We start from the raw sequence: 23,386 nt of genomic DNA, 5'->3' as shown, positions 1-23,386 counted from the left end.
TGACATGAATATTGCAGTTTATTGCATCTGTATGAAGTATTATATTAGTATTATTTTTTATTAAACCTTTATTTAACGAGGCAGGACACTTAATTTTAAAATTATTTTACAGCAGATACAGGTGTTTAAGAGTTATATCTACAGGGTTTGAATGACTAACAATTGAAATGAGTAAAATTAAGTTTACAGTTGAGGTCGCTAAATTTTTAACATTTATTTTCCTATTTTAGGCTACTTCTTACCACATAATGGTTTAATTTAAACAGCTGTCAATAGATTATAGAAAATACCAAAATATGAATACAAAATCATGTAGCAGAACTTCTATCCCTTCTTCTTTCCTGTCCTATTAATTATCTCACTTCTCCTTCGATTTATTTTGTCAGGTCCCTTACAAAGTTTGGGAACTAAATAACCGACTGTTAGTAAGGTAGATAAAGCAACTCCTCCTCAACCAGCTGCAAAGTAAAATGCTTACCCTTTGGTGCATCACTATTAACTATCTAGTAATGTCATATATAATGATATATCAGTCAAAGGGGACGGTTTTCTGCAGAACGAGCACTTTTACTTTTGATACTTTAAGTACATTTAGTGGATAGCACTTCCGTACTTTTACTTAAGAATGATTTTGAATGCAGAACTTTTACTTGGGGGGCGGCTGAGGCTCAGGAGAAAGAGCGGGTTGCCCATTAATCGGAAGGACAGTGGTTCAATCCCCAGCTCCTACAAGCTGCATGTCAAAGTGTCCTTGGGCAAGATACTGAACCCCCGAATTGCCCCTGGTGTATGAATGTGTTAGGTTCTGTTTGAGCACTTAGGCTCAGTGAATGAATGCGTGTGAATGGTGAATGCAGATGTAGTGTAAAAGCGCTTTGAGTGGTCAAAAAGACTAGAAAAGCGCTATACAAGTACGGAGCATTTCCATTTTACTTGTAAGGGAGTATTTTAGGACTATTGTATTGGTACTTCTATTTAACTAAAATGTAGCACTTATTTTTTCAGTGGACCACAGTCCTTGTTATTGTTATTTGTGCCACATGTGTTTTGCCTGCCATGACAAGTGAACGTGTTTGTTGAATATTCTGCACCTCTCAATGTTTGGAAGTTGTTCTCTAGCACAATTAATCCCTCAAAATTCAACAATGATATTATATCTGAATAAAATCCTCGCATTGACAAATAATTTGGATGTTAGCTACATTCAGTATATTTTACAAATGTGGAAAGCTGTTTCTGCATGAAAACATTCAGTAAAGTGAACCAGATCAGAAAATCTGGCAACCTACATCATTTTATGACAGTTACATGAATGTTTTAAAGATATTTTCTATGGGTTCATTTTGGGATTACTCTTGTTTTTGTGAATGTCACACTTTTGCTAACAGTGATCTCTGACAGATTGATGCCAGTTGCCCCAAATAAAGTGGAATTAAATGTTTGTGATGACAAAAATCTGGTTGTTAAGCCCATCTCTCTCTTCATGTCACATGTGTGTTGCAGGTCCGTGGGGTTCCCAGGCTCAGAAGGAGTGTGACTTCTCAAATCCCTCAGGGCTCCATCAGTCTGCCCACCTCTCTTACACAGAACCTAACCTTGCAGGAACAGCAGCTGGTCTCCAGAGTCCAGTTCAATTTCTACCAGAAGAGCACAGTTTTCCAGGTCTATACATTCAACAAACATCCCACTCAAAGCGGGATATGCATTATCATTTCACTCAGGAGAAACAGAGACTCTTGGCTTTTGATCACAATACAGAAATGTGTTATGTGTATCATCATAAAACACTGTCTTTACAAACTGACAACTTGTGTTTCTTGTATTGTCCCTAAATGGCCATGCAGGACACATCTTTGGGAGCTCGCAAACTAAATAGTGGGATCCTGGGAGCAAGTGTGGCCAACCTGTCAATCACAGGACTGCAGGACGATGTTGTAATTCAGCTGAGGCACATAGAGCCTGTTCCAGTAAGCACCCTGTCAAAACATGATAGTATTCAACGGTTTGGCCAATTTTCAAACCTTAAGGCAAATCAGATGCAGCTTATCATTTAATAGGCCTACAGCTCTAACATTTATGCATGGAATGATTTTTTCTCATCTCTCATAGTGCATTACCTTTTGTTCCCAGTCATCAGCCCCCGCCATTAAACCACTAACATCCCTTTACAACCAAGAGATCACAAGAGAGCACAAGAATCCACTAAATTTCCATCACTTGTATATTCAAAAAAAGTACAATCTTCTCTTTTTTGACAATTTTATTACATTTTCCTACCTTAACCCTTACGCTTTTAAATGTCTAGCTAGATTTCACTATACTGCCATGAACACCTGAAGTACATGTTGGAAATGAATGGCTATATACGTGTGTACAGTACATTGGACACTGTTTCTGCAGTTGTCTTCTTTCCCTTAGAAATAAACAAATAAACTAAACTATTTAATGTCCCAACAGATCAAAGATTAACACTAGGCTTAAAAATCTAAACTCAAACATCCTTCTTTAAAAAGATGGGAGGGAAGTGCACTTTTTATATATTTTAGCAGCTGCAGTTTAAATACAGGTAGGCCACAAACATGTTGTAAGAGTAGTAGCTGTCAACCTCAACAGAGAAAAAAATCTTGATGTACAGTTAAAGTTTCTAAATTGCTCTTGTGCCTTTTCCCAAACTGCAGGTTAATTTTGGCACTGTGTGTGTTTTCTGGGACTACACATTCAATAGTAAGTTGTCCAACGTCTATCCAAATTAAGTGAATATAAACAAGCAAAGATGAAAATTTGGTTCAGCTGTGTTTTTTGACCCGCAGATGGATCAGGTGGTTGGAATCCAAAGGGCTGTTTTGTCCAAAACAGGACAGAGAAAGAGACAGTTTGTGGCTGCAACCATTTAACCAGCTTTGCTATCCTGCTGGTGAGATGGACGATAATTTTCCTAAATGTTTTCATGCATCCTTTTGTTTGGTGAACATCCAACAGTAGTTCAAATCCTAATTTTAAACCTTATCCTACTCTGCTGTAACTTGGTTTTCTTCCTTTTCTTACAGGACCTCTCCAGAGAGCCTATAATCAGTCCCGTCCAGAACACCATCCTTACCTTTATCACATATATTGGCTGTGGAGTGTCTGCCATCTTCCTGTCGATCACTCTCCTCACCTACTTGGCCTTTGGGTGAGCACCGACAGCCATCAGATAAATTACACACATCCAACAGTTATTTTATTGCAATTACCATTGCAGTAGCATGCAATGTTGTCTGCCACTGTGTCTTTTTTAATGTATGTGTAGGAGTCACTGGAGTTTAAAGACCTTGGTTTCTGGCCAACCAAACAAGTTAGTGTTTAAAAAAGTGGTTTAACATATAATGAATGGGGCTGATATTGGCTTTGTTTATTTGTGTAGCACATTTCAACAACAAGGTAATTGCTTTACATAAAACATAAAAGCAACAGGGAAATATAAAAAAGTTTAAAAGCAACATAGGGAAATTGAAAAAATACACATTAAATATAATAAAAGTTACAGTGCGGTGTACAATCAGGGTTAAAAGAGTTAAATGGAAAATAAAAACAGGCTGAGGGGTTAAGCAAATAATTGAGTTACAATTATTTTGAAAAGAGAATAAACAGAGAAGTACACTTAATCTACTCTCTCTAGCTAGTCTGTACTCGGGTCCATAGCAATCTTTGGGTCCACTGAAACTCCAAAAACCCTCGGACACTACAGAGTAACCAGGACATGTCTGTCCGCAGGCCACTTTGATCCAGTTATACTCTGGATCCACTTGCGCGTTTACAAGTGCAAATCACTAAGGCGTGAGATTTACATTACATTTTTACATTTAGCTAAGACCACTTCCTTCACTCTGTTCAATCTCACTCTGATTATCTTTTCACTCAATTACCTACTCATTTCTCACCGTGTAAATATTTAATTAAAATGCAATGGTAAAAAGCTAAAAACAAAGAAAACAAGACAGTAAAAGTTACAGTGCAGTGTAAGTTATCAATCTACTAGTTAAAGGCAGTGATAAAAAGAAAAATCTTTTTTATTTTTTAAAAGCAATGGTTTTTTTTTATTTAATCAAAAGCAATGGTAAAAAGAAAAGTCTTCAGTCTTAATTTAAAAGAACTGACAGTTTCAGCAGACCTGCAGTTATCTGGGAGTTTGTTCCAAATATACAGAGCATAATAACTGAACGCTGCTTCTCCTTGTTCAGTTTTGACTCTGGGGACAGAAAGCAGACCTGCCCCAGACAACCTGAAAGGTCTGGATGGTTCATAATGAAGCAGAATGTATTTTGGCCCTAAACCATTTTGTGCTTTATAAACTAACAGCAAGATTTGGAAATCAGTTCTTTGACATACAGGAAGCCAATGGAAAGACCGCAGAACTGGAGTGATGTGAGCCACGTTTTTTTGGTCTTAGTGAGGACTCGGGCAGCAGCTTTATGAATCAGCTGCAGCTGTCTGATGGATTTCTTAGGGAGCCCTGTAAGGACACTGTTACTGTAGTTGAGTCGACTGAAGATAAATGCATGGATATGTTTTTCTAGGTCTTGCTGAGACATAAGTCCTTTAATCCTCGATATATTCTTCAGGTGATAGTAGGCTGAGTTTGTAATTGTCTTAATGTGGCTCCTCAAATTCAGGTCTGAGTCCATGACTACACCAAGATTTCTGGCTTGATTTGTGGTTCTTAACATTACAGATTGAAGTCGAGCACTGACTTTTAATCGTCCCTCCCTGGCTCCAAAAACAATAAATTCAGTTTTATCTTTGTTTAATTGAAGAAAATTCTGGCATATCCAATCGTTGACCTGTTCAATACAGTTACTCAGAACTTGTATGGGATCATAGTCCCCTGGTGAAATGGTTATGTAAATCTGTGTGTCATCTTCATAATTATGGTAACATATTTTGTTGTTTTTCATAATCTGAGCCAGTGGAAGCATGTAAATGTTAAACAAAAGAGGCCCCAGAATGGAGCCTTGGGGAACTCCACATGTCATTTTTGTCAGCTCAGATGTGTAATTACCTGTCCTTTAAGTAGGATTCGCCAGTTTAGTACTGTGCCAGAAAGTCCAACCCAGTTTTCAAGTCTGTCTAGTAATATGTTGTGGTCGACCGTGTCGAATGCAGCACTGAGATCCAATAATAAATACTAAGACTGAAATTCTGCCACTGTCAGTGTTTAAATGGATGTCATTGAAGACCTTAACAAGAGCTGTCTCAGTGCTGTGGTGTGGTCAAAAACCTGACTGAAAGACATCAAAACAGCTATTTAGTGCCAAGAAAGCACTAAGCTGTTGAAAAACAGCCTTTTCAATGATTTTACTTAAAAATGGGAGATTTGATATGGGCCTATAATTGCTCATTAGTGACCTGTCTAGATTGCTCTTTTTTAAGAGTGGCTTAATGACTGAATTTTTCAGGTTCTGTGGGAAAAAACCTGAGAGGAGAGACATGTTGACAATTTGTAGTAGATCTGAGGCCATGAATTTAGACTCATTTTTGAAAAAACCTGTTGGCAGAATATCAAGGCAACATGAAGAGGATTTCAGATGTTGTATTATGTCCTCCAGGTTTTTTTGGTTAATAGAATCAAATTGTCTCATGCTATATGAATTGTTTTTAAGTGGACACAGGGACAAGACATATCCTGTACCTGATATGGAGGCACTGATTGCTTGTCTAATTGTTTGGATTTTGTCTGTGAAGGAGGCAAATTCATTTATCTTTTAAATTCCAGTCTCATGACAGATCATCTGTGTGCAATGTTGAATAACATTTTGCCTGTGCTGTATTCTTGATTATCCTAAACCCCAAACAAATTACAACATAAAACTGAATAAAAATTATTGGATTTTGTCCTTCAGACTGCTGTTCATTACTACTTCTGGACCTGACTTGCAACGCAGTATAGAATGTTTAAAATTCACCAAAACTTGAAAGATGATGCATTGTTTATTAAGTCATCTCAGAGTTTCTAATCCATTTGTACACTGCAGAAAGTTGCGAAAGGACATTCCATCCAAAATCCTAATCCAGCTGTGCCTGGCTCTGCTGATGCTAAACCTGGTCTTCCTGGTGGATGCGTGGCTGGCGCTCTACCCACAAGCCGTGGGCCTCTGCATCTCCACCGCCTGGTTCCTTCACTACTTCCTGCTGGTTACCTTCACCTGGATGGGACTTGAGGCCTTCCACATGTACCTGGCCCTCGTGAAAGTCTTCAATAGCTATATATCACGCTACATGGTGAAGTTCTCGCTGGTCGGCTGGGGTGTCCCAATGATTGTGGTCATTATTGTCATTGCAATTAACAAGGATAACTACGGTCTTGTCTCCTATGGAAAGTTTACTGATGGCACTAGTGATGACTTGTGAGTCTTCTGACACATTATCTGCATTGACATACACATTATTATTATTATTATTCTACTCAAACTAATCCACAAATACCAAGATATATGAAATAAAACCTGCACAAAACAAACTAACCATTTAATTCTCTCTATCCTCTCCCACAGCTGCTGGCTGAAAAATGACATTGCCTTCTATGTGGCAGTGGTGGCCTATTTCTGTGTAATTTTTCTGTTTAACTTCATCATGTTCATTGTGGTGTTGGTCCAGCTGTGTCGGATAAAGAGGCAGAACCCTCACAATTCGCATCACCGCACCACACTGCATGATGTGCGCAGTGTGGTGGGGATAACCTTCCTCCTGGGCCTCACTTGGGGCTTTGCCTTTTTTGCCTGGGGGCCCGTTAACCTGCCATTCATGTACCTCTTTGCCATCTTTAACTCCTTTCAAGGTGAGTTGACTCATTCGAGTCTAGTGTTCACGTGATAGGGCTCCACAGCAATAACAGGACAATTTGAGGGTCTTTTATTTGTACGCACTAAAAATCACTGCATTTGCGTCAGTACACTGTAGCACCAAAACAACACTGAGTCAACTTTAAACATGGATAGAAACCCATCAAAGAAGAGGGAATGTTTTGACACAGTGTTTGTCTGTTATAATCTACTCTGGCTCTTAATAAACTTACATGTAACTATTTATTACTGATTGTTAATAATATGCAGTTTTGAATGTCATTTACACATCCTTTTGTACAACTAACAATACTTTGTGACAGTATTAAGGTAAAACTTCAGCTTGTTATGTCCAAGAGTTGGTCAAACTCGTCATATTTTAGTTTACAAAGAAAAAGAGGTTCAAATAGATTCATTGGTAGTTAAACCAGTATAGGTCATTGGTCATATTACCATTTTATTTAACAAATGAATTGCTGAATCTGGGAACATTGCTACAATGAAGTCGCACAGATCACAAGGGTTACAAGCATATTAACATTTTAGCTGGATCAGCTAAAACCACCGGATTTGAAGACAAAACTGAAAGTAATGACACAAGAGACAAATATCAGTAGTAACCCCTCATTGCATTAGATGTGTGAGTGCACAACTTCAGTAAGTACAGTAGGTCAAACTGTAAATGTTTACAGCAGACAGTTTCAGTAGTAATTTCAGTTTGTCTTCATTTTGTCTTCCAAATAAATTGCACTACTTTTTACCAGCATCATCCCATTCACTAATCTCGACATATTTGTAATTGTATAGTTTGTAATTTCGATATGGTTACATTTAAGTGCTTTTTTATTTGTCTGTGTCCTTCACCAAACTGAAGACACTGTACCCCACACTGTAAAAGGTTTGCTGTCTCATCAAAAATGCTGTTTCTGTGTTCCAGGTCTCTTTATATTTGTGTTCCACTGTGCGTTGAAAGAAAATGTGAGGAGGCAGTGGAGGACCTACCTGTGCTGCGGCAGACTGAGACTAGCAGAGAACTCAGGTTACAGATGTTCACTTTCCATTTCATAACTCTACCATCATGCTTATTAAACTGCTTATTAAACTGTATAGTATACTGTGGTAAAATATATATTTCAGTAGGAGAAATTCCCTTTACACTTTAACTATAATATAGACTATGTGTAACATTGAAGTTTCTATTTCATGTCCCCTTTAGTTAAGAGTAGACTAATTTTGGTTTCTACCTGCGGTTGTGTTGCAGAGGGACAGTTGTGAGTGTAACATATGTAGAGTAATGTGCAACAACAGGATGGAGCACTGCTTTGAACCCCAGCACAGTCAAGATGGCTGTTGACTGTCTTGCTGTGTTGGTGTTAAATTAAAGTTTATTACCCACAGGCCAGAGGGACAGGAGAATACTACAAACAGGGTTAAAATGGTACACATGAAACACTTCAGCTTTATCTTGTGGAATTTCTTTTCACAGAATGGAGTCGCACTGCAACACAAAAGACTGTGAAGAAGTCGTCAGAGACCAGACAAACACCTCTTCATTCCGAAAACTCCATCAACTCAAGCAGCTCCTCTGCTTTCCTTGTCCGTGACTCTTCACAGCAGATTAATGGCATTGGTAAGTGAAGGCGGTTGTGAATGTGGGAGTCACAGCCACCTCATTGTGAGTTATGTCACTCGTGACACATTTTTGACAATTAGACTACTGATTAATTCACTAAATATAAGCTTTAGATACGTCTATGTGTCTAATTCTACCTTAGTTTAACATGCGTTTGGACTGACGTGTGATGAGTGCTCACTGGTTAAAAATTGTAAATGAGGCAGTCAGTGGCAATATGTTATCATATAAATCTATATTAATATATTATATTACCACATACTGTACGAGTTATTAAAAAAAATAATTGTGACACATTCAGTACAATTTTTTTCTTCTTTTAATAGATTTAAAGAAATTAAGTAAAATTTACAGACCTGTCATACAGTCTATATACAGTCGCAGGAAAATGTATGTGAAGCCTTTGGAATTACCTGCATAAATTGGTCATAAAATTTGATCTGATTTTCATCTAAGTCACGTCTAACTCCACCAAACAATTATATCTTTCCATGTTTTTATTAAACACACCGTGGAAACAGTCACAGTGCAGGGTGGTAAAAGTATGTGAACCCTTGGATTCAATAACTGGTTGACCCTCCTTGGCAGCAATAACCTCAACCAAACGTTTCCTGTAGCTCCAGATCAGACCTGAACAACGGTCAGGAGGAATTTTGGACTATTCCTCTTTACAAGTCTGTTTCAGTTCAGCAATATTCTTGGGATGTCTGGTGTGAATGGCTCTCTTGAAGTCATGCTACAGCATTTCAGTCGAGTTGAAGTCAGGACTCTGACTGGGCCACTCTAGAAGGTGTATTTTCTTCTGCTTAAGCCATTCTGTTGTTGATTTACTTGTGTGCTTTGGGTCGTTGTCCTGTTGCATCACCCATCTCCTGCAAAATGTCTTGATAAACTTTGGAATACATTTTTCAGGGCAGGGCAGTTCTAACCAACACCTCCAATCTCGTCTCATTGATTGGACTTCAGGTTGGCTGACTTCTGACTCCAATTAGCTTTTGGAGAAGTCATTAGTCTAGGGGTTCACATACTTTATCCACCCTGCACAGTGACGGTTTACCCAGTGTGTTCAATAAAAACATGAAAACATTTAATTGTTTGTGTGGAGTTAGTTTTAAGCAGACTGTGTTTGTCTATTGTTGTGACTTAGATGAAAATCAGATCAAATTTCATAACCAATTTATGCAGAAATCCAGTTAATTCACATTCTTTCCTGTGACTGTATGTATACATATAAAGAAACAAATGGTTTCAGATGCACTACATTTGTGGTCAATTTAATGATTTTGCAAAAGGAATTTTGCCACAAATTTGATGCATTAGAAATAATGCAGTAGTGCTGTGTTACAGGAAGCCCATTTGCAGACAGAGTAATCACAGCTGATGAAGAACCCAGTACGGACATAGTCCTCAACGAGATCAACAGGCAGTACCGAACCCAAGGGCCCTGATCCAACAAGCACAGAACAGACTGTTTAATGGCTCTTCTTTTGAAATGTATGTATATAATGTATATCAATAGAGTAATTTATGTACTGTTCATCTACATGTCACATGTTTTATGACTAATGGGCAATGGAAAGCCCACATTATACATGGCACTTTTTTTTTTTTTTTTTTTTTTTTACACACTTCTACATTTATTCTTCTATTAGTGTATTTGCACAAGGAACCTGAACAACCTTCATTCTGTTGGACAGTGACGTGATCAATATAAGTAATTGTTAATTGTAAACTGCATACATTGAATACATTTAGTTTTCTATTATGAGACAAGTTAAAGCTGGAAACCGTCACATTTTAGAAGGTGGAACCAGTAAATATATCTGCTGGCTATTTTTGCTTGAAAATGACTTATCAAAATCATTGCCACTTTTCTGTTGATCAACTTAGCGTTTCAGTCGCACTAATAAGTATATAAATATACACAAGATGTCCTTGATTAATAATAAATTGCTTTTCTTTTGGAGAATAAAAAAAAGCCAAGACGTTTTCCCCCAAAACAATTTAATTGTAGATAGTCACAAAAATGATCTAAAGTGGAACAGAACAGCATTTGGTGAAATTATATTGAATAAATAAATGTAACTCAGTCCCACAGGGTTGATCACGCGTAAATGTTCTGTGTACTGTGTATGCAAGCTACATTCACCGTCCTTTACATGCACCTAATACAGTCTTAAAAAAACTTTAAATATTTCAGGAGAAATCAAAAGGTGCTAATAAAACATGACATAAACAGCACAAGTACAGAGGTGGCATTAAAGTGTTGGAATCATTTCCCTTTTAAAACACATTTGGACTCAGTACTTCAGTCTCACTGGGCATGCTCAAATTGTCATGATACAGCCTGAAAGAATCAAATCACATTTAAGAGGCAGTAACAAAAATAGAGCCAAAAAGAAACTGAATTCAGCTGTGCTGAGCCTATAGATTGCCCTATTACGCGATTTGAGCTCATAAAGAAAAAAAACCCAAAGTAAACAAGAGAACACACGCCTGTTGAAAGAGGAGTTACACCACGTTATCAGTGTATGAAATCACTGTTTAAACATCTAACAGTTCCTTCAGAGCACATGCAAATGGACATTCCAAATCAAGTAACACATGTGAAATACAACTAATAAGTTGTAGCAAATAATGGTAAAACAACTAAAAGGAGGAAGAGAAGGAAGATTAGAGAGCTAAAACGGTCATTGTGCCACTACGGATGTGTTCAGACTGAATGCAAAGTCAATTTTCATCTGGATTTATTCACACTAACTTGACAATGGGGGAATTTTAAAGTCCATGCTTGTAAACAAAAATACAGCCAATTACAGTACAGATTTTAGCTGTAGCTCACTATTAACAGGCATAAACTGCCCTTACATTGCAGGAACATTGCAGTTATGTTATATTTCTCCAGATTCACTCCTTTTTCCACACTTTGAGTTGCCTATAATTTTCATGTCACAGTCAGTCTGAACACACCTTTTAGGCCACCGCAGAAACGGGAGGAACATTCACATTCCAGCTGCTGGGGATTTAAGCAGAGAAAACTGCAGGTCTTTACTTCTTCCACACGGTGTAGAAAACCCATCTGACACAATACAATTAAGGATCATTCACAACAAAATATGACAGCATTTACAGCATTGCTTTGTTCCCATTCATTAATGTAGGAACAACTTCAATTCAAATTCAAGTTTATACCAACTTGGTCTTATTTTTGGTTACGATAACATTGTGGTCAAATTAACTACTGAAATGAGAACATGGTTACATTGCTACAACACAGCTTGACAGGGACCTTTCAGATGATTAGGCAGGTTGTAGAAAAGCCATCAGATCACAGCAATTAACTTGGTGAGGGCCAACAGAAATACGGGCCAGAAATAAACAGTAAAATATATATTTTTAAAAATGTGAATTAATATAGTTCAAAATAGTGTATGGGATAGAAAAAACACATTTTTGTAAATTAATTCTGTCGGTGACTTGTTTGTTGACCCGCATTACAACATAGCATATCAACATTAGATCTTATTAAAGGATACTGCTCCAAGTAGGAGGGCACACACACAACCTTTTTGGAGAACTCCACAGGACACGAGAGCTTTCCCAGCAGTTCCTCATACTGACTCAGTGCCTCTGTCAGATTCACGCTGTTACCCTGGTTAGCAGTAGCAGGGGGAAAAAAAGTCATCAGACCCATACTGTAAGTGGTGTGTTCTAATGCTTAGCCATAATAAAATGAAACCTAACTCATCCCCTTGTTAGCTGATCTCCCATACTACAAAATATTCCTCTTTGACAATATAAAACTAAATTGTATATTAAAATATAGTAGCAATGATCGGGGTCCAAGCAGATTGCGAAAAATGCTTAATTTGACTGTTGTGTAGCAGACGACTTGTAGGAGTTCAGAAATTCTTTGATAACTTTACATTAGCAAAGTCTGTAGATGATCGTGCCAATGTTTCGGGATAACTGGCCCTATGTTTTGACCAAGATTTTGAGAAAGCTGCAAAATTTGACAAGACCACTGGAGCAAAGATGCAGATAAATTGAAAGATGAAAATGAGCACTGAATTTTGATTTACAGCACCACCTTGAGGTCAATGAATATCATTGTATGTGGGTAGTAGGTGGAATTTGCAACCCACCTGCTAAGTTTGGCAACTTTCGGTCTTACAGTTTTTGCTGCACAAACAGTTTTAGGAGGAGGAGAAGAAGAAAAAGGAGAAGGCTCCAGCTTATTCCCTGATTGGACCCCTAAATTTGGATCATAAAGCTTAGATCTAAGAACAGTGTCATCCCTCCCTTCAAATAACACTGCTATTTTCTGCCTGATCAAACTGGTTTAACAGTGCTGCATTCTCTCCTAGGCTGCGGTTGGCCGTCCCACAAATGCGGCAGCAACATTTAAAGCCACGCACATTCTCAAACTCTAACCTTGCAATTTTTTTTCTTTGTTGGAATCATTTATGATACTTGCTGTAATCTAATGCTGTTTCAGCACCATTTTATGTTTCAGATTGTTGAAATATGCCATAAAGTGTTGTATTAGAATGTTATACAATAAAAAAAATGATCACCAACTATGTAAGTTACCATTGGCTATTAAGCCTTTTCTCTCCAGTTATGCCATAATTTGCTAATATGCATATGTCTTGAACTATCAACAATTACTGAGACCTATATGCAAGGTATGTTAGTCTTGTAAAATGATGAAGTGAGGATATTGTTGCAGCATGTAGGCTAACGTTATGCATTAGTTATTTTTCGCCAATGCATTCTCAGCCTAATGTCATTAATTTTACTTCAGTCACATATGCTGACACCCTCCCCTTAATAAAGACAAGGATCAAGCTGTATAACCTCTACAGTAAATGTAATGTATAATTTTATACAATAATTGGGATTCATGTTGATAAGTACGGGTGAGCAGGAGTGTAAGCAAGCTTTCTCAATGTAAAAACCCTTTCCATTATTTGGTGACTGTTACCCTATAGGCCTTTTTGCTTACTTGATTATTTATTAATAAATTTCAGTATGTTGTCAACCTTTAGATGGCCTGCATTAAAACAACACTAGGCAGTGTCAAAGATGCACTTTTTGTAGTCCATCTTCTGAACATAGTAGTTTCATCATGGCAGATAAATGTAAATGGGGCGGCTGTGGCTCAGGAGATAGAGCGGGTTGGCCGTTAATCAGGTTCAATCCCTGGCTCCCCCTGGTTGCGTGTCGAAGTGTCCTTGGGCAAGATACTGAACCCCGAATTGCCCCTGGCGGCTATTCCGCCAGTGTATGAGTGAGAGTGAATGTTAGTTTCCGTTTGAGCACTTAGGCTCAGTGTATGAATGTGTGTGACTGGTGAATGCAGATGTAGTGTAAAAGCGCTTTGAGTGGTCGAAAAGACTAGAAAGGTGCTATACAAATACAGAGCATTTACATTTACATCATGGCAGGTCACGTCAGTAACATTAGGTGGGGCAAAAAAATAAAATTTCTGGCAAGTCTGATGCCTATTTTCTGTCTACACTAAACACACCCAGCAGTTACTAAAAGTACGACTCACCTGTGTGAGATATTTCCCAGAGGGATGCAGGACTTTTATGGACAGATCCAAAATGAGACGCAGGAACTCCCATGTAGAGTCTACAATAAGCAGTTAGACAGGTTTAGACATAAAAAATGAATTCCCGGCATTGCATTTATTCCACACCATACATCTATACCTATACACAGTAATGTCGGTGTGTGTAACAAAAATAAATACAGAAACCTTCTTCTGGCTCCGTGGATATTGGGATTGCAGTGAGGTCATTAATAACGTAATCAAACGTCTTTCCTTCCTGGACATACTTCTTCAGCACAGGGACGCAGTCCTCAACTAGTATCTGTAATGCATGAGACGAGAGAATCCACTAAATTTTCCTCTTAAGTTCCTTTCATTTGGAAAATATGGTTCATACATGATGTGTCTGTGAAGACTCATCCAGGTCATAGTTATTTAAGGTGGGTTAAAAAAAGTCAAGGGCCAATGGACTGTGTTGAAGATACTTGAGGACATTTTACCAAGAAGCTTCTTCAATTCTAACAGACTGGCAGGGAATCCCTATTTAACCTCTGAGGGGTTGTTATTAAGGTGATGGTTAACACCTGATTTGTTAGTGCTCCAGGCTGTTGTAACCACAGTCATTATGGTCGTTGGAGTCACCTGAGGCTGAAGTCAGAAGACTCCAACGACTATAATGAGTGTTGACCCCACAGAGGTTAAAGAGCTGGAATTCCCTGCTAGTTGGTCAGAACTGAAGAATCCTCTGAGATGACAGGCGAAGACAAAGTCTAGTTGCCAGTTTACCCCACCTTGGATTTATACACTGCTCAAAAAAAATAAAGGGAACACTAAAATAACACATCCTAGAACTGAATGAATCAAATAATCTCATTAAATACTCTTTACATAGTTGAATGTGCTGACAACAATCACACAAAAATTATCAATGGAAATCAAATTTATCAACCCATGGAGGTCTGGATTTGGAGTCACACTCAAAATCAAAGTGGAAAACCACACTACAGGCCGATCCAACTTTGATGTAATGTCCTTAAAACAAGTCAAAATGAGGCTCAGTAGTGTGTGTGGCCTCCACGTGCCTGTATGACCTCCCTACAATGCCTGGACTTGTTCCTGATGAGGTGGCGGATGATCTCCTAAGGGATCTCCTCCCAGACCTGGACTAAAGCATCCGCCAACTCCTGGACAGTCTGTGGTACAACGTGGCGTTGGTGGATGGAGCGAGACATGATGTCCCAGATGTGCCCAATTGGATTCAGGTCTGGGGAACGGGCGGGCCGGTCCATAGCATCAATGCCTTCCTCTTGCAGGAACTGCTGACACACTCCAGCCACATGAGGTCTAGCATTGTCTTGCATTAGGAGGAACCCAGGGCCAACCGCACCAGCATATGGTCTCACAAGGGGTCTGAGGATCTCATCTCGGTACCTAATGGCAGTCAGGCTACCGCTGGCGAGCACATGGAGGGCTGTGCGGCCCCTAAAGAAATGCCACCCCACACCATTACTGACCCACCGCCAAACGGGTCATGCTGGAGGATGTTGCAGGCAGCAGAACGTTCTCCACGGCGTCTCCAGACTCTGTCACGTCTGTCACATGTGCTCAGTGTGAACCTGCTTTCTTCTGTGAAGAGCACAGGGTGCCAGTGGCAAATTTGCCAATCTTGGTGTTCTCTGGCAAATGCCAAACGTCCTGCACGGTGTTGGGCTGTAAGCACAACCCCCACCTGTGGACGTCGGGCCCTCATACCACCCTCATGGAGTCTGTTTCTGACCATGTGAGCAGACACATGCACATTTGTGGCCTGCTGGAGGTCATTTTGCAGGGCTCTGGCAGTGCTCCTCCTGCTCCTCCTTGCACAAAGGCGGAGGTAGCGGTCCTGCTTCTGGGTTGTTGCCCTCCTATGGCCTCCTCCACGTCTCCTGATGTACTGGCCTGTCTCCTGGTAGCGCCTCCATGCTCTGGACACTACGCTGACAGACACAGCAAACCTTCTTGCCACAGCTCGCATTGATGTGCCATCCTGGATGAGCTGCACTACCTGAGCCACTTGTGTGGGTTGTAGACTCCGTCTCATGCTACCATTAGAGTGAAAGCACCGCCAGCATTTAAAAGTGACCAAAACATCAGCCAGGAAGCACAGGAACTGAGAAGTGGTCTGTGGTCACCACCTGTAGAACCACTCCTTTATTGGGGGTGTCTTGCTAATTGCCTATAATTTCCACCTGTTGTCTATTCCATTTGCACAACAGCATGTGAAATTGATTGTCAATCAGTGTTGCTTCCTAAGTGGACAGTTTGATTTCACAGGAGTGTGATTGACTTGGAGTTACATTGTGTTGTTTAAGTGTTCCCTTTATTTTTTTGAGCAGTGTACATAACACAGTTAGGTTCTTGTCTCAAATTCTGCTCCCATGATTATTAATGCAACATTTCAATCAGACTGTATCACTACTTAATCTCTCCTCTGTCCTTGTTAAGTAAGAATCACCACTGTTAGAATATTTAGTCAGCACTCACTTGGTAACAGTCTCCCTTCAGGTTGTCAAGAATATTGCCGCAAGTTTCTCTCATGTGCATTTTGCAACCATCTATCACCTTCTGGTCTATGTGCACACTTTGTTAAGGAATGATCAGTCAGGTGTAAATGTACAATTGGACCACCACCCCTTCAGAGGATCACAATGTAGTTAGAGAGTAGTAGAGTTAAAGTCTATGGGCTTTATTGTGTAACTGAATCCTCTACGACAAAGTGTCTTAAGATGAAGCTATATTAAGTATATTTGATGATTGTCAAATTAATCCATCCACCCAATAAAGGATATCTCCAACATGGTGATCATCTTTGGCTTTAGTTTGACCACCTCGGACAGGATGCCTCCATCACCTCCTCCTAATATCAGTACCTCTTTTCCGTCATAATTCTCTTTTCCATCACCAATGATGGCTTGGGTGTAGGCCAAATCACTCTCTGCCATGTCTGCAAAAAATAAAAAATTAAAAAATTAAAAAAAAAAGAATAAAGTGTGAGCACATTACTCCAGTTTTAGCCTCACTACACTGGCTTCCTGTCCACTTTAGGATTGATTTTAAGATTTAATTGCTTGTTTTTAAAATTTCAAATGGGTTGGCACCTTCTTATTTATCAGAACTTTTACATGTCCACACTCCTGTTACAGCACTGAGGTCATCCAATCAGATGCTCCTTGATGTCCCCAGATCCAGGTTAAAAACTAGCCTTTTCAGTAGCTGCTCCTAATCTTTGCAATACTTTACCTGTTGAAATAAGAATTGCTCGGACTGCTGACATTTTCAAGTCCTTGCTTAAGGCCCACCCCTACTCAGTGGCCTTCAAACAGAGTTGGGTATTGACATTTTTGACCTTTTCTACTATTTTTGTTGTGTATATTTGTTGTTTATCCTGAACCTGGAAAGCACTTTGGTCAACTAGGGTTGTTTTTAAATGTGCTATATAAATAAACTTCAACTTGAACTTGCAAGGTAAATCAATCATTTACACACTTAAATAATTAACCAATTGTTATAAATAATAAAAACAAACAATAATCACCATCAAATTAACTTATGCATGTTTGATGTGGTCACTACATCAAGTGTAATGTAGTAACTAGATTCTAGTGCATTACATTACATTTTTATGTCAGATTAACATACTTGTTAACAAAAAACATTATTTATTTGCCATCAATTGATGGAGCCTGATCCTGGGGCAGAAAATGACAAACATGCCCTGTATTGGAGTGTTGTATACACTTACTAACGTCTCCATTGAGAACTAGGATATTTCCATACTGCTGGGAGTGCAATATTTTTATGTTTTGGTATTCAGAATCTTCTTCGTACACCACCCGGTCAATGTCATACTCAATCAGTCTGCCATCAGCTGTGGGCCAGTATCGGTCAACTTCTGCTCCTCGTACGAGGGCTGGTAGCCTTGGGGTGGACAATACAATGAATCAATATTACTGCAATGTGCTAGCTGCATCAAATATGGCAGTCGACTTTCAGCAACATGAGCAAAGCCATGAACCTCCAGATACTTACCTTTTAATCCTTGTAATATTGCCATTTAAGAGAACCTTAAGCTTCTTTTCCAGTGCATTTAAAAGCTGTGGAGAAACAAGTGTGAGACACCATCAAAGCTTAGGTGCACAACAATTTTCATCAAAAAGTGACATGCGTTATAGTGCTACATAGACAGCACTCTTAACGCCAAAACACATAGGCAGTGAACAATGCAGCAGGCATACGGTTTCACTGTGCCCTGCATGTATCTACTAGGGTTGTCAAAAATATAGATTTTGATACATATTGATTATGCATATTTGAAATGGCTTCAATATTAATTTCCCACACTATCGATAAACTGGTACCCAGGGGCATGGGACTAGGGAGAAAAAGGGGACTGAGTGTGCAGGGCCCTCATGTTGACACACACACACACTTCTTTAGTGCCCACATAGCTCCGCATCCTCTCATTCATTCACAGCGCTGTCTCTTGTTTACTACAGTCATTCTGCTGTTCTCTGCTACTAGCTTAGAAAAGAAACATCTAAAATTAAATTTTAAAACAAAAAATTTAAAGCTTATATATCTACAGGTGCTCTAAAGCAATTAGTGGCACAGTTATGGAAAAGTACATGTTTGGAGGCAAACAAACATGTGCAGGCATGATGAACATAATGATGGACACTATTTGATGTGTCTGTCACATATCCCAAAGCTATTTAACAAAAGAAAAGTTATACACTGTTTTACTATCATCATGTCCTTGCAATATGTTTGATGATTTTTATGGTTTATGGTGTATACGGTGTATATAGTAGCTAACAAGTTGTATTCTATGTATTCTTCCTGTGTATTTTGGCTTTTAGGTAACAAATAGAAGTATTGTGGGTTGTTTTTTTAATCACCTACATTGTCTAGTTGTGCAAGGTTATCCTCTTCATAACACTGCAGATCAATGGTGACCAACCCATGGGAGTGCACACGCAGAATAACAAGCCTGAGAAATTAAGTGCAAAAGAGAAAGAGATGGACACAAAGCAATTAAGTGAGTAAAACATTTTATTTCACTAAATTGATGCTCAAAATCAAAATTTTCAAAAATTCCCAACCTTGAAAGGTGGCTTGAAAGGAGGCTATAAAACAGTAATGGGAAAAAATACGCTTGAGAACGCTGGGTAGGGCAACTGGGGAACAGACTGGCACGTACAACGCAAGATGATTGGTCTGACTTCTGACAGACGTGGTGGTATTGGTCAGGCCAGAAGGCGTTTCCCAGAGCGAAACCGGGGTAACCCCAAAAATCAAAGGTTTTGCTGTTTCCTCTTTTCCTTAGAAGTTTTCACAGTGGAAAGCATCAATAAATCCACTAAACCATTCTTGCAGCATAATCAACCGCTCTGCTTATCATTAATGTGCTATGTTTATACAAAGTAGTCTTATTTTCACATAAATACAGCTAATTTCATTGCTTCTGCAATATATTACCAAACCTTCTGCAGAATGCTGCAGAAACAGTGCATTTAGTTGTTTGTAATGTCCTGCGCATTCAAAGGGCCTGCATATTACCAGGGGCTTCTCTCCTGTCAAAACCTGTCTGCATTGGAATCCAAACCGGCCTGAATTCAAAACTACAAACTTTCAAGTGCTTTCAACATGAGACAGTTTATCGACAGCAAAGGGGACAACCCTCCTCTTAGCTTTGAGTTCTCTTTGTTCCTTACTAAAAGTTGCTCTTACCAGCTTTGTGAATAGCTGTCTCTTAATAAGGAACTTTTAGTGCAATTTAGGAGGACTTTCAGCGGTAAAATAAGATTAATTGTGAATGTGGCCCCTGTGCTCCCATAAGTATGACACTCTACCGTGAACTGTATGACACATTTGTGTACCGGTACAGCTCTGCCAGCCTTAGCCTTAGTTACTCACTGCACAATAGCAAACACAACTGCAACCAAACACAGTTTTCAAATATACGCAGATTTTCAGCTGGAGGTAGGGCTGCTCCATTATGGCCAAAATGATAATCACGATTATTTTAATCTATATTGAGATCACGATTATTGAATGATTTTAGGGACAACATATTTTTATTGCACTTTCAAATTTAAATAAACAGGCAATTGTTTTCACATCTATGATGTGCTGCATTTCTGCATGTACAAATCTTTGCATCAGAATAAGACTGGTCCTTAAAGTGCATCATCTACTAGAAGCAAAATATAAATAACATTTACCAGGAAAGTCCAACTGCTGCTTCACCACGGTTTCGTCCCGTCCTCTGTACGCATTTCAGCAGCTGAGAACATTGTTGGCTTGTTATTATTTTGTCCTTTTTGTGCTTCTACCTATGGCTTACCAGAAACAGCTCTCTGCGACCCAGTTCTGTTTGGTTGTCTGCACAGCTGCATATGCCACAGGGAGCATTTCAGAATCAGAGCCTTTTACCTTCCTGATTTTGCAGACATGTTTAGATTTTGTGTATTTGGTAATCAGTACTTATTTTTTGTGCTTCTGTAGATAAATGGTTATTTTCTGTCTGTTTTATCTCAATTTTTTGTTGATTTATGATCAGGAGTATGTACAGGGGGGTTTATTTTGAAAATTGACCGGATTCTCTATACCATTCTGTGTCGGACAGATGCGGACAGTTTACTCTGGACTGTAGCACCAGGAGGGTGGGCGCGCAGCCAAATCACCCCCTTTTGCTGTAAGTTTAGGAAGCACTTGATTTGACTATATTGACTTGAGTTTTCCATGAGCAGAGCATGCATTTTAAACGATATCGCCATCAATCATGTTATTTTAACTGTGGGAAGCTAAAATTGTAATCGCGATCAATATTTGATTAATTGTGCAGCCCTAGCTGGAAGCATCCTAAAAATAAGCCAAGACATTTGTGGTTAATTCAAATCACACAACTCAAACATTTGATCCACAACTTTCTCTCTACAAACGACAATGCAGGGTTGAAACTATATAAGGAAGAAACATTGAGTATGTTTAACATCACGGTTTTAAGTCTTATCCTAGTTTTGATCATATTGAAGATATGATGTTTACACAGATCATGGAAAATCTGATTATTCAAATCCCCTTTTCCATAACATAATAACAACAACAACAACTTCTGTCTCCATCTTCTTCATGATAAACATATATGATACACAATATTGTGTCAAAATAATTAAAATACTTACACACAGTGACAAGTACCAAACAATTCATTCACCAATATTTTTGAAGACTGTGGGTGAGGGGAGCAGAGTACATAAAAGCTTTTTTCCCCCCAGTTATAATGTGCATGTTTCAGCAAAATGTGAAACTAATATCATCTAATAAACTATACGACTGAGATGATTCTGGAAATTCCTGCATCTGTACCACAGACAAAAAAAAGAAAAAAAGAATTCAGCAAGCAACAAATGTTGTTCTTACCGGCCATGCTTGCCTACAAGAGTAGCAAGGTATCCATGTCCATTTGTGTCATGGACAGTCTCTGTCATTTCCTGTTCATGAAATATGGACAGTAGTCCAGGAACTGTCGAAGCAGAGTCAACTAGGAAAAGACAAGAGGGTGAAGCAATGAAAAGATTGTAATAATCTGGCCCCTTTATGCATTCGCTGCATCAGTGGTAAAAGAAATACTCAGATCCTTTACTCAGCAACACCACAAAGTAAAAAATGCACAAGCAAAAGTACATGAATATTATTGAAAAATGTACTTGAGAATTAAGGAAAAATACTCATTATGCAGGATACTATAAATACTTGGGTTTTTTTCATGCCCATTTAGCTTTTTAATATGCAATGTTACAACAAATTTTAGCCATCACATAAATTTCTTGGCATTATAGAGTCTAGAGGGGGAATAAATACAAATACATAAACACCTCAGAACTGTACATAAATACATTACTTGTAATAATATATGTACCGGTATCTCATAATTCCACATTCTTGCCAGATAATTGGGACTGACATCAAAGCTCCTCCGTTAAGAAAACAAGTTACACCGAGGCATAGTTGAAACAAGATAACTGAGACATAATGATAACTGTGCAGCAATCTGTTTTGCAATGATGCTCTCATTTTGTCTTGTGTTATAAACACAGCACAACCTTGTCTTTTACTATGGTAGGCCCGAGCCAAATGACATAGTTAACACCTTTCTATAACATGTTATTCGCCATTGTTATCACTGCACCTTCAGCATTTTACATTGTCTCTTACAAGTTCCTCATTGTCTGTGCTCTCGACAGAACACCATGGTTGAATTTATGTAACGTGATCAGTTGTCACCAACTCAGTAGTTCACCTGTCACCTGCTCGGCCCACCAGCCCCCCCAAACTGTCAACTGCATTACTGTCATCCGCTTGCGCTCTAAGAATCTGTTTCACTAATAATGTTGGATTACAATTTCTTATTTCATGGACTATTTAGGATTTTGGAAGTAATGCATTTATAGAAAAATCAAGCATAACAAACAATACACATAGTCAGTTTATAAAATATATAAATATAATGCATTGTTATAGATTAGTTATAGACTAGCCAGAAGTATATGAAGCAGTTCAAAAAAGAGAAGTCTTTCTATGGCTAATACTCTTCTACTTTTTCATCGATAACACAGACATAATTCAAACCCTAGATTTAGTTCGGGGTTTTTTCATGACATAATTCATCATCTGTGCTTAAAAAATAAACCAAGTAGGTTAATGCTGGTCTAACTGCGGTATAAGAGTTTGGTCACACTTGAACCAGTCTCAGCGTCAGCCCCACTATTCGTCTTTACGGTTGGTAAGACATCAACACATAAAACTACAGAAATGGCCGAAACTGCGCCACATCCTGTGCGACTGTGCAGGCTGGAGTTCTGCCCCAGTGGTATTGAGCTGCTGTCCAAGTTTTAAAAAAAAAATTCACGTCTAACAACACGCGAGCATTCAAATAGCATTCAAATTAAACATTTTACCCAATTTGAGCTTAGACGCCTAATTTGTCAAAATATATATTACATATGTAACGTTATGTCATTATGTTTCACCCACATCATTACAACGCTTCTGTTTTGAAGGGCAGTGACAGACTCGCAGGTTACTGTTAGCATGCTAGCCCGCTAGCTAGCATGCAGCACTGATGCAGTGAGTGTAACCTGAATGCACTGACCGCTCACCGCGCTCATCTCACCTGCCGTAGAGAGGTTGAAGTCGAGAGTGTAATGTCGCAGTGCCATGTCTGAGTGCAACCGTCATCCATGCCTGGAATAGACAGGCTGCGAGTAATATCTGCAGAGACAGTGGGAGGGGGGGTCGGCTACCACCACTGCTGCTACTGCACTGCCCACT

At 38.9% G+C, this 23,386-nt stretch overlaps 2 protein-coding genes across 4 annotated transcripts in view; one reads left to right on the top strand and one right to left on the bottom strand.

Moving 5' to 3' along the window:
• LOC119895375 (adhesion G-protein coupled receptor G6) overlaps nucleotides 1–10,541 on the top strand; it is a 24,462-nt gene extending 13,921 nt beyond the window's left edge. For all 3 annotated transcript variants that reach the window (XM_038708467.1, XM_038708468.1, XM_038708469.1), the window contains exons 22-31: nucleotides 1,504–1,662; nucleotides 1,845–1,967; nucleotides 2,679–2,724; nucleotides 2,811–2,914; nucleotides 3,048–3,172; nucleotides 6,012–6,383; nucleotides 6,531–6,814; nucleotides 7,756–7,857; nucleotides 8,305–8,448; nucleotides 9,799–10,541. In XM_038708467.1, the coding sequence (XP_038564395.1) occupies nucleotides 1,504–1,662; nucleotides 1,845–1,967; nucleotides 2,679–2,724; nucleotides 2,811–2,914; nucleotides 3,048–3,172; nucleotides 6,012–6,383; nucleotides 6,531–6,814; nucleotides 7,756–7,857; nucleotides 8,305–8,448; nucleotides 9,799–9,899 (1,560 nt within the window). In that variant the 3' untranslated portion in view covers nucleotides 9,900–10,541. The remainder of the gene's footprint in view (nucleotides 1–1,503; nucleotides 1,663–1,844; nucleotides 1,968–2,678; nucleotides 2,725–2,810; nucleotides 2,915–3,047; nucleotides 3,173–6,011; nucleotides 6,384–6,530; nucleotides 6,815–7,755; nucleotides 7,858–8,304; nucleotides 8,449–9,798) is intronic.
• On the bottom strand, nucleotides 10,439–23,386 carry sms (spermine synthase). Its single transcript, XM_038708470.1, has 11 exons — nucleotides 23,229–23,386; nucleotides 21,476–21,596; nucleotides 18,953–19,040; nucleotides 18,080–18,144; nucleotides 17,793–17,968; nucleotides 16,840–16,994; nucleotides 16,535–16,624; nucleotides 14,219–14,333; nucleotides 14,012–14,091; nucleotides 11,988–12,103; nucleotides 10,439–11,530 (listed from the first exon to the last, which is right to left on the bottom strand). Exons 1-11 carry the CDS (start codon nucleotides 23,272–23,274, stop codon nucleotides 11,500–11,502), a joined length of 1,083 nt encoding a protein of 360 aa, XP_038564398.1. The 5' UTR covers nucleotides 23,275–23,386; the 3' UTR covers nucleotides 10,439–11,499.

Source organism: Micropterus salmoides, unplaced genomic scaffold (genome assembly GCF_014851395.1).
Source record: "Micropterus salmoides isolate LMB-PRFRI ecotype aquatic unplaced genomic scaffold, ASM1485139v1 Ms_hic_scaffold_9, whole genome shotgun sequence".
Lineage (NCBI taxonomy): Eukaryota > Metazoa > Chordata > Actinopteri > Centrarchiformes > Centrarchidae > Micropterus > Micropterus salmoides.
This window is presented reverse-complemented; position numbering and strand designations above follow the sequence as displayed.